At 39.3% G+C, this 15441-nt stretch overlaps 2 protein-coding genes across 4 annotated transcripts; one reads left to right on the top strand and one right to left on the bottom strand.

Annotated features, from left to right (window-relative positions):
* Positions 1 to 1264: 1264 nt before the first annotated feature.
* On the top strand, positions 1265 to 4471 carry aamdc (adipogenesis associated, Mth938 domain containing). Of its 3 annotated transcripts, none has more exons than XM_037775757.1 (4): positions 1265 to 1336; positions 2297 to 2446; positions 2608 to 2703; positions 3948 to 4471. In XM_037775757.1, exons 2-4 carry the CDS (start codon positions 2315 to 2317, stop codon positions 4086 to 4088), a joined length of 369 nt encoding a protein of 122 aa, XP_037631685.1. In that variant the 5' UTR covers positions 1265 to 1336; positions 2297 to 2314; the 3' UTR covers positions 4089 to 4471. The 3 variants fall into 3 exon arrangements, with proteins under 3 accessions (XP_037631685.1, XP_037631687.1, XP_037631686.1); XM_037775759.1 differs by having other exon boundaries at positions 1313 to 1336; positions 2300 to 2446; XM_037775758.1 differs by having other exon boundaries at positions 1316 to 1422.
* Positions 4472 to 4474: 3 nt separating this feature from the next.
* On the bottom strand, positions 4475 to 14918 carry ints4 (integrator complex subunit 4). The gene is made up of 24 exons (XM_037775755.1): positions 14761 to 14918; positions 12878 to 13072; positions 12572 to 12689; positions 12258 to 12364; positions 12014 to 12128; positions 11565 to 11650; positions 11357 to 11407; positions 10962 to 11050; positions 10612 to 10732; positions 10266 to 10337; positions 9969 to 10143; positions 9233 to 9438; positions 8954 to 9096; positions 8423 to 8538; positions 7886 to 8019; positions 7461 to 7615; positions 7155 to 7248; positions 6985 to 7065; positions 6766 to 6896; positions 6619 to 6678; positions 5969 to 6128; positions 5698 to 5841; positions 5111 to 5231; positions 4475 to 4981 (listed from the first exon to the last, which is right to left on the bottom strand). Exons 1-24 carry the CDS (start codon positions 14812 to 14814, stop codon positions 4782 to 4784), a joined length of 2928 nt encoding a protein of 975 aa, XP_037631683.1. The 5' UTR covers positions 14815 to 14918; the 3' UTR covers positions 4475 to 4781.
* Between the last annotated feature and the right edge of the window lie 523 nt (positions 14919 to 15441).

The following is a 15441-nucleotide window of genomic DNA, read 5'->3' on the forward strand; positions in this document are numbered from 1 at the left end:
TTATCTGACCTAAGAAGGTCACAACATTATTATTAGACAAATTATTTCTATATTTTTTAAATTTTTTAATTCAATATTATTTTTGATTACAATTTGGTTAGAACATTATTCTTCACTGTGATAAAGAAATATTTTGATATGTATTTAGATTTCCACCATTGTTGTGCTTATAACATTTGGCTAAAACTAAATGTTTTGTAATTTCTTGTGTCAGAAATAAAAGTAAAAAAAATAAAAAATAAAAAATGCAAAACACATCACAAATATTAGCTGTTTTAATAATAGTTTTGGAGTGAAAATATTTCCCATAATAATGGGATAATAACCACAGTCGAATGGTTTCTAATTTCCTATTATTTGTTTTCATATTCACAGATTAATTCTATCACAGCACTTATTGCCTCCCTTAATGCATAGACAGGACACAAGAAGCAAACAACAAAATGATTATTTTATTTTATTTATTATTATATTTTTAATTTTTTTTACCAAGAAGAACATGGGGTGGGGGCTGGCGGAGAAGGGGTGGTCCTTTTTCTGTTTTTATTTCATGTCACGCACACTGAGTTATGTTCTACATTTGATAAGATGACCTTTGCCATGTCTGCAAAAAAAAAACAATAAAAAAAGTTTTGGAAAAAATAAGCAAACAAAAGCAGTAATATTCAGGTTGTATGTCAAAATTAAAGTAGCAGTATAATATCAATATATTTCACTATAAGTAAATAACTATAAGTAAAAGTTTAAAATTTAAAATTTTACTTGAATAAAAGCCCAGATGTAGAAATATACTAGAATAAATTAAATTATTTTACGTATTATAAGAATATAACTTCTGATGCATTAAGGTGTAAGCAGAATTTTAATATTGTTGCTGAACAAAGTGAAGCTCATTTTAACTACTTTGTTGGTTTTATTAGACTGTAAACAACTGGGAGGCTTCAGAGGTTACACACATTAAATAAATTAATTTAGGCGTGCAGAAAAATTTGGCAATGATCAAAATGAAAGTTTATAAGAGTTTGGGTTAGATGTATTTTTTTTAACCACATGAAAAAGTGGTTTATTTTGGTTTATAGGACAGTAAAGAGGTGACACTCATTCTATTGATCAATCTAATGCTAATTATCTTAGCCACAGCAACTTGTAATGAATTATCCTTTTATTTCCCTAGTTTCCATATATTTTAATATCAAAAACAAAGTAAACATATAGCTGAAAAAGACTTGGTGAAGTCTGTGTTTGTATGTATGAGTGAAACTAAGCTGTGTTTCCCTTTAACTACAGCAGGAAGAAGGATTTCAGTGGGTGTGTCCAGTGTGTTGACATCCAGAAGGTAAGCAGCAGTCTGGATTTTGCTTCATTATTTCCTGTTATAGCTTCAGGAACTACTAACTTTCTACTTGTTTTCAACCTGCTGAGGTTTGTTAATGCAACAACATGTTTTGACTCACAGTTTGTTATTGGTTTGGTGGATAGACTGAGCCAGTCTGTAGCAAGTACAAAAATAGCTCCCAGTCAGCTCCTATCTCAGAACTGGCAGTGGATCATTTTGGCTTTAAAGCAGACGAAAGTTCATACTTGATTCTTGTAGAGTGGTATAGTTATGGCCAGAGCTGGTGTAGTTGTTTAATATATCTATCTGACTCAGAATAAACAGGAATGACACAAAGCTACTGGACATTAATGAAACCAGCATCTCCCATAATGTGCTTGTGCAGTTGCCAAATTTAAGGGTTACTTTTTTGTTTACTTTATTCAAAATGAATGCTATATTTTAAGTTAAAAATCCGACCACTAAAAAAAAATCAATCAATCAATAAAAAAAAATAATAAATAAATGACTCAATGAATAAATAAATGTCATTAAATGTAGCAAAAATAATTTTAAAAATAAATGTAGCCATTAATTAAATGCTAAAATATGACATAAATTGATATTTCTGTTTTAATTTATTTATTTATCTATCTTTTTATTAATTCCCTTATTTATGTACTCTTCTGTTTAATTTTCCCTTTTATTTATTTATGTATTTATTTTTATTAATTTTTAAATGTATTTAGTTTTGCATGTATTTTTTAGTTATTTTAAATTGTATATTTATATTTAAATGTATGTATTTATTTCTGCATTATTGCAGAAACATAACATGCAAATAACTAGTCAAATTTCTGTTTTTGCACTTGGGGGGCCTTTAAAAGTATTGTTGGAATCCTGCAACTGTATTTATTGACCTGTACATACTCTACACGTAGCCTTCATCGACTATACCACTGTGTCTTCTATGTCTTCCAGTAGGTAGCCTCACACAACATGTCCTCTCCAGAGATCGCCTCTCTCTCCTGGGGCCACATGAAGGTGAAGGGATGCTCCTCCGGCTACAAGGACTGTAAGGTCTGGCCTGGAGGCAGCCGGGCCTGGGATTGGAGAGAGACTGGGACCGACGTGAGTGGAACCAGAATCATAACACCCACAAAATACATACATGTATAGGACTGCATACTGACGGCTAAACAATATGAAAAGACACTATGCTTCAAAAACAACTGTGGCATAGCAGGCTGGGGTTTCCCCCTCTAACAGTTATCTTGCCTTTCCCACCCCAGCATCACCCGGGAGTACAACCTGCGGATCTGGAGGAGGTGCTGAAGAAGGGAATAGACTTACTGGTCATCGGCAGAGGCATGAGTGAAGCTCTGCAGGTAAAACAGACCTACAAAAAGTCCACACACTTCAAAAGGAATACCAATCATCAGTTTATGAATTCAAGCTCATTTTCCATTTAAGGGTAGTGGAGTCAGACACGTTGGTACCAGTGCAGTTTAGAGGGGTTTATCGTCAACTTCTACCATCATCTAACTAGTTTCAGATGTTCCTTTTAATATGGATTACCTTCTACATGAACAAGAACAATACCACAGTATAGAAATAGTATATAAAAGATAGTTAATCGCAAATTAATCAAATTTTTTCATGTTTAAAATGTACCTTAAAGGGAGATTTGTCAAGTATTTAATACTCTTCAAATCGGCTTGCTTTATGCAAATGTATGTATATATTACTTTACCATCAATTAACAACACAAAACAATGACAGATATTGTCCAGAAACCCTCACAGGTACTGCATTTAGCATAAAACAATATGCTCAAATCATAACATGGCAAACTGCAGCCCAACAGGCAACAACAGCTGTCAGTGTGTCAGTGTGCTGACTTGACTATGACTTGCCCCAAACTGCATGTGATTATCATAAAGTGGGCATGTCTGTAAAGGGGAGACTCGTGGGTACCCATAGAACCCATTTACATTCACTGATCTGGAGGTCAGAGGTCAAGGGACTCTTTTGAAAATGACCATGACAGTTTTTTTTCACCAAAATTTAGCGCAAGTTTGGAGCGTTATTTAGCCTCCTTCACGACAAACTAGTATGCCCGACCGCTACAACCTAAAAATCTCAAGTTGTCTTAAAGAAATTAGTGGTGTTTTTTTGTGTTATTACTGCGTTAACTTTGACAGCCCTAATTAAAAGTAAAAGTTCTCATTATGCAGAATGGCCCATTTCAGAATAATGTAATTATATTATTGGATTATAGTTAATGATGCATTAATGTGTTCATCACACAAGTACCTCAAAATTGTAAATAAATACAGTGCTTGGGTTAATGTACTAAGTTACCTTCCACCACTGAGTCACAGTGTTGAGTTTAGGTCATCCACGTTTTGGCAGCGCCCAGAGCCCAACAAACAATAACTGTCTTAACATGTGTCAAAATACACTTCGGGTTGTGTTTACGTGCATATAGCACAAGTAAAATGTGAGCCGTTAGACAGTTAGGTTGACTGAAATAGGAGCGTGTGTTTCCTCAAACACGCAGGACAGAAACAACTAAAAATTCTGTGAACACACGCCGTCAAGGAGTTTGTGCTGTCGTCTGTTCTCTCAGGTTCCGTCGGCCACGCTGGACTTTGTGAAGCAGAAAGGTGTCGACGTCAAAGTCTTGCAGACGGAGAAGGCTGTTGCTGAATACAACAAACTGGTTGGCCAGGGCGCCAAGGTGGGCGGGGTCTTCCACTCCACCTGTTGATGATGTCACCTTTGCCTCGCTGCACCAACTGAGATAACCTGCACAGGATGGAGGACAGCGCCATGTCCCACAGTCTCTGTTTGGCCATACATATAGCTGGCCAGCTCTTCTAGCTCTCAGCTTTTCTCAGCATGATTTAGCGTTGAAACATCTTAATGTCCAACTTATTATTATTATTTCAAACGTTACTTTTAGATCAAGTTGAAGACGCGATACAAGTACATTTGATTTTAGAGGCCAATTTTGTGTAACGTTAAAGTACAATGAGCAGTTTTTATTAGTCAGGTAAAAGGCAGGTCTTATTGTTGTTGGTAAAAGGTAATGAATGTATTGCTCAGTACTGCTTGTTTGCTACACAAAATAAAATTAGAAAAATGAATCATCTCCATCGCATGGGTTTGTCTTTATCAGAAACTATTGTAATGTACAAAAATATTCCTCATACAAATGACACATCATGAGTAAAACACACTCTTGTGCTTCCTGCTACTTAACCATAAATTATTTTTATGCTTGCTCAAATTCTAAAGATTAATGTGTTTTAAAGAGAAAGCAAAGTGGTTTCACCTTTTCTGTACAGCTTTGAATTTAGAAGGTCAAGCAGCTAGCATCCTCTTTCAAAAAACAAGCCAAGAAACTCTTGCATGTGAAGCCTCGCCTCGCCAGCCTGCCCGTCCTTCATTCAGAGTTCTGTTAGCGTCGGGCAGGTTTGGGCATAATGTAGACTTTGACGGGCTTGCTGAACGGAATGGTTCCCTCTACGGCGGCCTCTGGCGGCGGAAGGCTGTCTATGCTGTCAGTCCATCCCAGCTTGGAAGCCAAAGAAGGGGAGGAGAGGGAGGTTGAGGAGGAACTGTAAGCCAGCAGGAGGCGCACCTCAATCTGAGACGGCTCTGAGAGAGAGGAAGACAGACAGGGTAGGAACTAAGTTAAACTGAATACACTGATGATGAAGGGAAAGTTGTCCAGAAACCCTCACATATCACTGAAATAGTGATCAGATGAGTGTGTATCATACTGACCTGTCCATGCGGTGTGTGAGAGGTAAACCTGTGTGATGAGTCTGTGTCTTTCAGGTCCAGGCTTTCTGAAGTCTCCAGGTTTAGGATGGATCACATGACTTTGGCCGTCAGGATATAGAACCTGCAGAGACAGAAGGCGTGCATGATACACAGGAAGCAGGTGATTCAGACAGTTCTTCATACCCAGGGCGAATGAGCGAGCAGTTAAGGGTTTTAGAAAGGACATGTGGCTGTTAAGTAGAGGTCAGTCTCATTATTAACCTTCCTGAGCTACAGTTCAAGGTTTTCCTACTGTAGCGGGAACTACCACAGATGAAGGTTTTGTCTGTTGACAGATTTTGTCACCCCGGTAACAACCGTGCCAGAACCTGTCAAGCTCTGTTAGTTCTTAATTTCTTGCAACAAAAACAGCAGCAATGACCCATAACAACTGTTTCTGACCCAAAACTAATTCTGAACAGCTAAAAATATTGAACAGCTTCTTCCTTCTACAAAGGACTGTTGAAGACTGTAATTATGAAGCTGACCAAAACCCAAAAGGTCAAGTGAGAAACTGAGGTTAGTTATTATTTGTACACCAAACTGACCTGTACTTTCACAGTGTTCTGGGGATCCTGGACGTGCTCGAGCGTTGCATCAATGTCTAGCGCCACCACCAGGCCGCTTGTGAACCTCAGCGGGTTGTCAGACTCCCCCGTCGGCTCTATGATGGTGGCTGTCGCCCGATGGATCTGTCGACAAGCGGGGAAATGTTAATGAAAACAAAACAGGACTTGGTTGATCAAACTGTACGTCACTGCTTGTTGATTACAAAAACACATTTTAACATATTCATGTGCAGAAATTCCTTCATTATACCTGTTCAGGCAGTCTGAGCTGCAGCAGGCCGCTCTGTCTCAGGGTCGTCTGGAGGATCTTCACCATCTCCACTGGTTTACAGGACGACAGCCGGGGCATCAGCTCCAAAAGCTTATCAACAAAACTGTCCTGCAGGTGGGGCAGCTCTGCCAGAAACAGCCTGAGGGTTGCAGAAAAAATGGAAATTGTGAGAGGAGAGTGTTCAAGCCTATGTATACCAACAAAAGGAGTAGGGGAATTCTACCATAAAAAAGTCCACTATGCAAATTATTCTTTAAACCCTACAGAGGGAGTGGAGAAGCACTTATGTTTTTAAGACAAGAGGCATTTTCAAGAATATACAGCACGTCATCAGGCAGCAAATTCAACCAATTTCATATTAGTTTTCCTCTTCAGTAAGACATGAATGACTATCATTCCTGAGGCTCACTGGGGGAATGAACAGGGACATTCATTCACAACCAATATGTCAAACAATTCCCAGAGAAAGATAAGTTGGAAGTGATGATTGAGGAGAAGGAAATACAATTTATCAAAGACAAAATGCAGCTAAAAGGACAGATATTGAAGACAGATCAATTGTGCTCAAATGTCCTGACAGAGTTTGAAAGACAGAAAGAAGACAGAAACAAAAAGGATAAAGATCTCACCTCTGAAACGACTCAATCTCCTGCAAAAACTTCTCACAGCTGCTGATGAGAGGATCCAACCTGAAGGGAAATGACAAACATCTGCATACAGATGTGGTCCACATGAAGTCTTAAATGAATATGGTGAATGTGTGTGTGTGTACTGACCCTTGCCTGGTGCGAGCAGTCAGGACGAGCTGCAGAGCTTTGGCCTGGAGGCGAACATGATGTATCGTGGCTACTTGTCTGCTTTCCAAACCGCTGTACAGAAACTCCAGCTTGTAGGTTTCCTCTAAGATCTACAAACACAACCACACACATTTAAAACAGACACCCCCTAAATGATCTCACAGGTGTGGTAATACCAACATGCGAGTGTGCGCTGACCTGTTGAGCTGCTGCTGTGGCCGTGACGTTTTGTTTGAGGCAGAGAGGGACAGCCATGTGCCACAGCTTCTCCTGCAGAGCCTGAGGAAACAAGGCAAAGGTAAGACATCGAGGTCTTCTCAATCAAATATTAGTCAAAGCCTAATATACACACATACACACGCTCGTACCTTCATGAGCAGCAGCTGGCAGCGCAGGTATGTAGCACAGAATTCAGCAGCTCCAGCAAGCTCCGTCTGCAGCTCCCCCAGCCGCCGCAGGTCTCTGACAGGCAGACAGGAGGAAAAACACATTAACAGTCAAAATCAATTCATGAGCTGCTCCATAAATTTTTTTTACAAAGTGACATTTACTATTCAGGAAAAAAGTATGAATTAATTAATTAAAATAGCGCTTCCTGTGTGCTTGCCTACAGTATGTGTCACATTGTATGTATGTGTGTGTGTGTGTGTGTGTGTGTGTGTGTGTGTGTGTACCTTATGGTGAAGTTCAGCAGGTCCTGGGCTCCAGGTGCTTCCAGGTTCTGGATGGTGCTGACCCTGTTCAGACTCTGCTGAAGGAAGAGCTGAGCTGACTCCACAGAACCTGAACCACAACGCGAGTCCACCAAGTCCAGACCGTTGCCTGGCAACTAAAAGACAGGACAACAGTTACAGGAGGGTCAGTGACTGTTTCTTGTAAATATTGTGCATGTCTCTGACCATTAGTCTGATAATACAATATATTATGAGTCGACCTTCAGTGACAATGGCCCTTTTCCACTGGAACTGTGATGTGTCAACAACAGGAACCTGGTTCCATATTTCGCCCCAAAAATCCTCAGCTCCTTAAAGGGTAACTTCTGTATTTTTTCAACCTGGACCCTATTTTCCCATATTTATTACAGTATTTCAGTTCTCACTCTTAGTGGCGGTACAAGGTGTGACAGACTGTCCCTCAGGTAGGCATAGTGTCTGAAGGTGTGGTCGGAGAACAGCGCCGGCATGGTGGGACACGACTTGGCAGCGTTGAACACCAACACCAGCACTGCGATGTCTGAGATCAACAACCAGAGTCAAGAGAGAAAAACACAGTTCACAGGTCCAAAAGGTGAGTGATCAGTTTTCTACCTTGCATTGTTTTTAGGCCGTAAGAAAATGTATGTCATGGTTTTGTTTTATTTGTTTTCTGCATATTGAGATTTCCTGGCAGTTTTTGTACAGACGAAAGTCACATATCTGAGTGGCTGAATGTTATCAATAGCACCTTTAACTACGGGTTTAAACTAAAAATGTGGAATTAAGAAAGACCGCCCATGCAAATCACAACGGATGACTTGTGATGTTGGGCAGCTAATGTGGAGACGTTCACTGGTAGTTCAGTTGCTGCAGAATGAGGTTGATGTGGATGTGGCTGGCTAAGTGTGTTTTGAGGTTTTTTAGGTGTGTGTGAAGGATACAGGCTGGATCGTCCATGTCCGGCTCTGGTGTGTCGAAGTATGGGTGTGTGCTGAGCAGTTCAGGAACCAGCGGCAACACCAGCGTTGGGTGACGGGAACCCAGAAACTTCGCACACCTGATGGGAAAGAAGAAAATAAAAAAACAAAATCAGTTATCAGGTCATCGATGGACAGTTTCTATAAGAACAAAACATAACATATTCAGGGCTCTATTTTTCCTTCGTCGCTCAATCAAGGCTCTATCAAGTGTAGTACCACATTTTCATGACAATGTTAAACCAGCGGTTCCCTTTTAAAAGACTTCATAAAGATTTTTTCATGGCCTCCCCTCCTTTTCACTATAGGTGACTCACAAAGATGTCGATGTACTTGATTGTCAGTTTCATTATTTTGTAACTTTTGCATTAAATTTTGCACAGAAGTTCAGATGTGAAGCATCATTTCATAACATTACAGAAGTGTCCTGTAGAATTATCAGAAGTACAGGATTCTAGGTATAAATAGGTTACACACACAAACACACACACTTACTTCCAAACAGAGTTGCGGTCGGTGGGATACTTGTTGAGGTTCTTCAGCAGCTCCAGCAGAGCCAGCTGGATACACTCTTTAGTGGAGACGTTGGTGTAACAAATCAATTCATGGAGAGCTTCTCTGATGTCACGAGACGAGTCCTGGAGAGCGACAGTGACTTCATCAATGTGTGCGTATATCAGGCTTGAGTAACGAGTGTTGTGTAGAGACTTGCAGAGACAAAAACATATTTCAAGGCTTAGAGATTGATTGTTTGACCAGTATGTGTGTGTTTACCTCCAACACAGCCAGCACAGTGTCCAGCTGGTCCTCTCGCAGTGTTATATTGGTAGAGATTTCTCTCAGCACATGGATGGACTGCAGCCTCACTTCCTCGATCTCGTCGTTGAACATGTCAACCAGGAAGTCCAGACACTTTTCGGCGAAGCTGGAAGACGAGCGAGCCAGCTGGCACAAGGCCTCCACCGCCGCAATACGGACCTCTGAAATAATATTAAAGACGGATAAAACACCAGTGGGAAAAGCTCTCAAGTCAGAGAGCATTTAATATATAAAGCAACACAGTAAAAAGAACAAAACTAATCCTGAGTAGAAGAAAGAGGGGGAAGGTGAGTAAAGATGGGAGAAGGAGAGAAAACAACATTCTCTGACTTTAAGATGCAACATTTTTATTTGTTATTATTTATATTTGCTGACACTGTAAAACCTGGAAGAAATAATGACAACATACCATGTGATAAAAAGCCATAAAAGCACTTTGTAAGTGGATGTAACAGATTCAGTGGGAATATTCCCTCAATTAGACAGCAAAAATAAGTTATACGGTCTCTGATACATCGATCTTGTGCTACTTATCGGACTATAAATCAACAAAATCCTTATTATGTATATCAAAATACAACACCAGTAACATCCTAAGGTTGTGTAGGCTGAACATCATTTGTACTCTTTGGGCTCTTTTTACATCTGGTTTACTGAGAAACAAAGACAAACTGCACCACGTTTCACGTACCAAACATCTCGTCCTCCAGGCCGTGAACGAAGGCACCGCAGGCCCCTGAGGCGATGAGGTAGACAGTGTTTGTGTCCAGTTTCTCCTTGGGGGCGTCGTCGGCCCACTTCCTGCCAGAGGAGAACTCTCCAGAAGCAAAGAGGTCCTTGGCTCGTTCATGGGCCGTACGCTTCCTCTGGACACAGAAAAAGGAACATGAGTGGAGGTATGCTGATTAACGTTATTAAAATATCTTATTTTGCTGACAGATTTTCTATAAAAAATCAAATATCTCGTGAACAAACTTCCATTACTCACCCTGAGATCTGACATCAACTTCTTATCCAAAGTTTGCTCCAGAAAGTGAGGACTGACCTGCAGCATCGAACCCTGATACACAAGAAAAGATTCAACAAGTTTCACTTTTGAATGTTGTATATTGGTTTTGGTTCATTCGTAGTTTATTAAACAAATGTAGTTTTCTTTGTGCAAAGGAGACAAATAAGTTATACTGTTATAGAGTGCTCTTAAAAGTCATGCTTTTAATATTTGTCTATGTATTTAAGTACTGATTATTTTGGATTCATTTTTGTACAGTGGGAGGAAGTGGACCTGCATCGTCCATCTATATACAGTATATACAGTCTATGGTCTGATTCCTCACCAGTGTTTTGGCAGCCTGCACCCGGACCATCCAGGAGCCATCGCTGACCATGTGACTGATCTTCCCAAATGCGTCATCAACCAGTCGGATCTCCTCATTGGACGACGGGATGGGAACAATGCTGATTGGACAGATAGAACAGAGAACTACTAGTCAGGCAAGCCTACCACAAACTGGTGCAACCAATGAGTTAACGGAAATGGAAAACTAAAATGTAAAGTAACCCTTATTAATGGCTTCAACCGCGTTCAAGTAGCTAGCTAACCAAATCAAAATATCAGCAATCAACATAACAAATACTATCAAGATAATAAACTGTAGAAATAAACTGAATATCAGCGTCTTCTCACCTTTCTGGGTACAGCTGGCTGAGCACCCAAACCATCTGCACCGCTGCAGAGCGGACCTGCTCATAATCATCCGACAGCAACCTGCAGGCCTGCAAACACACATAAATGCACATGTAACACGTTAACAGCCACCGTAGCTGGGATGACTGCTGATGATTAACATCATGAACAATACTCTGAATCCCTAAACACCTTTCTCATAGCAGACAGTCTGTTGTTATGATAATCCTTTTATCATTATTCTCCCATGGGGAAATCTGTCTTGCAATAGCACAGGCACAGGCATATACAATAACCCCAGTAAAACTCTACTTGTGAAGACACACGGGTCAAAATGTACACCGTAAGGAAGGTCTGTTTTGGCCGGTTTCAGTAAAGATAAACAGTGCTGTTACCTGGTCATATATGATCTCATGAATCTTCATTCCTCTCTCATGCAGCTGCAGCTGGAAAGCAAACACACAGAACGAGCGGTTACATAAAAAGAATAATCACTGAAATAAGAGTGGACTGGATTTTCTTGCATCGTTTCTGGTCCCTTAATACATGAGTGATGTGCTGGTTAATTTTTTTTGGTGAGTGCAGGTGTTGGCGGTGTCCTACCATGGCTTTGATGGCTGCAGTGCGGACTCTGGGGTCCTGGTCTCCAAAGTAGTCGCTGATGATACTCTGGACATCCCTCACGCCTCCTAGAGCACCGAGCAACATATAAAATGACACAACGTAACAGAACCATGATAAAACATCACACAACTCACACAAAGCACAATCATGACCCATGAATGTGAGTTTTCAAGAGATAATTTCAAAGAGAGTTAGTTTGACCTCTGACTGTTTAAAAATGACATTTTATAGCCTTTTAATATTCCATAAAAAATTATATTTACATGTTCTTGAAGACTGTGTTTTACTGTCTGAATTTCCTCTCTATATTTCAAACATTTTAAGGCATCGAGGACTCATGGTTCAGTTTAAGAGCATGCACACATCGTATCTTAAAGTAAGGAAAGTCACAGTTTAGCCATCGAAATATACTGAGCGATGGCACAAACCTAAAGACGTGCCCAGTCCCTCGTTGTCTTTGGTCAGTGGAGTGTCCACCATGCCGAGACATCCGAGGAGCTTCAGACACTTATTCCTCACCCCGAAATACGTATCGGACAGGTGCTGAGAGGAAGAAAGAGAAAAAAACACAGAAGAGGTTTGTTGCTTTGTGCAGAAAGTCCTGTTGAGTCTGTAAAGTCTGTAAACACTCAATGGTGAACACTGTGTACAAACTGTGTGTGTGTGTGTCACCTTGCAGGCCATCTCTATGAGCCTCTGTCTGACTGTAGGACTCTCAGGTAGTTGTGTACCAATGACCAGCAGAGTGTCCAGCAGCTGGGCGAGGACCTGATGGGACTCTGCAGACACAGAGAGAAACAGAACGGAGCAAACACAGACACTTTATTGTCTATTCAAAGTTGTGTTTTCTGGAGGGGGGGGGTGATGAAATGTTTTTAACATAATTTAATTCTATGTTAAAGTGCTTTGATCAGATTCTGCAAATCTTGTTAAAACTCTCTTAATAAAAAAATCCAAGGTTCAGACTGTGTTTAAATGTGTCTTACTCTCATTGTTGAGTGTGTTAATGGCGTCGTCTACGATGCAGTCGGGGCTGAATCCCTGCTTCTTGGACAGCAGACCCAGCAGAGAGGCGATCTTCAGCCTCACCGAGTTATCTGTCTCCTGGGAGAGAGGACATCATCAGCAGCAACATCAAATGTGTTTTGTCTGTGCAACTTAACTTAGACTGAACCAAGTGAACATAACTTTAAGACATTGTAAATTGTGCTTACAGCTACAGACTATGTATGAACATAGCAGAGCTATTTCTGTATTTCACATGTTCCTGGTTACGACCAATAGTTCTTTACCTTGTAGTAGTGCTCCAACAGGATCCTGATCACACCCTCCACGCTCTCCACCTCTACGGGCTTGCGTGCGAAATGCAGCAGGTACTGCAGGGCATCGGTGGAGTTGGTGGCCTTACAGAGGTCAATGTGCAGAGCCGCAGACTTACTGGGTTTGGACAGACGCAGCTTCTTGGCCGGAGCTTCCTCATGGGGAATCTGTCAGCGTAAAACAAAATTATTTCTACTGAGAGCAGACGGTATCTTCGTTTGACAAATCTCCAAATTTGGTGATTTTTTAATTTCAATGTTTCTGACAAACTGAAGGATGAAGAGTTTTTCTGAACAGTAATAGTTTAAATTTGCACAACCATAAGAAACTACAGCAGTAATATTAATTAAAAAAACATCATGTATGTTAGTAAAACACTGACAGGGAACATTTTACTGCACAATGAATACTTTTACTTTTGACACTTCAATTTCATTTCGCAGATGATACTTTTACTTTTTTAAATGCATGACTTTTACTTTTTAAATGCATGACTTTTACTTTTTTAAATGCATGACTTTTACTTTTTTAAATGCATGACTTTTACTTTTTTAAATGCATGACTTTTACTTTTTAAATGCATGACTTTTAGTTTTTAAATGCATGACTTTTAGTTTTTAAATGCATGACTTTTAGTTTTTAAATGCATGACTTTTACTTTTTAAATGCATGACTTTTACTTTTTTAAATGCATGACTTTTACTTTTTTAAATGCATGACTTTTAGTTTTTAAATGCATGACTTTTAGTTTTTAAATGCATGACTTTTACTTTTTAAATGCATGACTTTTACTTTTTTAAATGCATGACTTTTACTTGTACTTTGTGGAGTATTTTCACACTATGGTATTATTACTTACTTCTTCCAGCACTGACAGTCAGTAAACAACACATGTATAGGCTTACAAGTGTGAAATGGGTCTGTAAATATATGGAAGTTTCTATTGGACTTTATAAGTTGTAACCCACAGAAGACAATCCACAAATGTGTACCATGATCTGCAAATATTTCACTATCCACAAACATGTATTTTTGTATTAGTGTTGTGTAAAGTCATATCCACAAAAATACAGGGCGATTTGCAAATGCGCATAAACAACTATTATCTACAGATCTGCTGTGGTACCAATCGGACAAAATTCTGTAAACAAACAGGAGGAAAGCTACAAATGTCATGTGGCCCACAAATCCACAGGAAGCGATCTGCAAATGCGAAATAGATGCACACATGTGTAGATATCACTTTACATGTAAACCTTAAAATACGTATTTACAGAGTAAGTTATGCGTATTTGCAAATCGCCATGTATTTTTGTGGATGTGACTTTACACAACACTATTACATAAATACATGTTTGTGGATAGTGAGATATTTGCAGATCATGATACATATTTGTGGAATGTCTTCTGTGGGTTACAACTAATAAAGTCCAATAAACACTTCCATATAAATACAGACTGTGTAACTAGAAACCACTGTCGTTGTGAGTCACATCAACTAATGTCATTATTCAACTCATAAGTTATCAATAGTATTGATTCTGATTGTCTTTAGAGGTTGTTAGCTAGCTCACTGGAGTTCAGGCTCATTTAGTCACATGACCGACAGCCAGCTGTCTAACTTAGACTTATAGCTGTCAACACACACTAATATGATATAATATGATATAATATAATATAATATAATGTGTATTTAGTATAAATATCACAGAGATGAGCTGCTGTTGTTGTTGCTAACGTTAGCATTAGCTATTTGGCATTGAGCTAACAGGCTAGTTACCGTTAGCATTCATTCTGTTTATTATAACCTGCTTTATTATAACACTACAATGATTGGAGGGTTTCATGTGCTCACCTGTACGGTTTTGGAGAATTCCTCATAAACTCTCTTTTTCAGGTGAGCTGCCATGTTCAGGTAGAGAAGCTTAGCTAGCTTCCTATCAGCTAGCAAGCAACATGAAGTGTCCCTGTACACTTCCCGTAGCTAAGGCAAGAAAAGAAAAACGCGTTTTGTAAATCAACTGTAATAAACTATTTACTTTATTAACATTGATAAACATAATCATGAACCTCAGGTATTTAAATAGAAGCAGCTGTATTATAAATGACCTGCCGTTAATTATATAGCAGTATATTAACCCCTTAAGCCCTATAGGGAAGGTGGGGTCAGCAACCTTTACCATCAATAGAGACATTTAAGGCAAAACAAATAAATAAAAACATGTGAGCATTGTGATGAAGGTAACACAGTTTATAGTCTAAGTATATAGTATAAAAGTCTCATGCAGTGAGGGCCAAAGAGCAAATGTACTACGGAGTATTAGGGCCACATTGAGGGAAAAACATCTGAGATTTACAGAATAAAGTCAGAATTTAACGAGAAAAAAACCTGTAATATTACGAGAATAAAGTCATAATTTAACGAGAAAAAAACCTGTAATATTACGAGAATAAAGTCATAATTTAACGAGAAAAAAACCTGTAATATTACGAGAATAAAGTCATAATTTAACCAAAATTTTTTTTTAATTTACGA

The sequence above is a fragment of the Sebastes umbrosus genome, chromosome 7 (genome assembly GCF_015220745.1).
Source record: "Sebastes umbrosus isolate fSebUmb1 chromosome 7, fSebUmb1.pri, whole genome shotgun sequence".
NCBI classification, from domain to species: Eukaryota; Metazoa; Chordata; class Actinopteri; order Perciformes; family Sebastidae; genus Sebastes; species Sebastes umbrosus.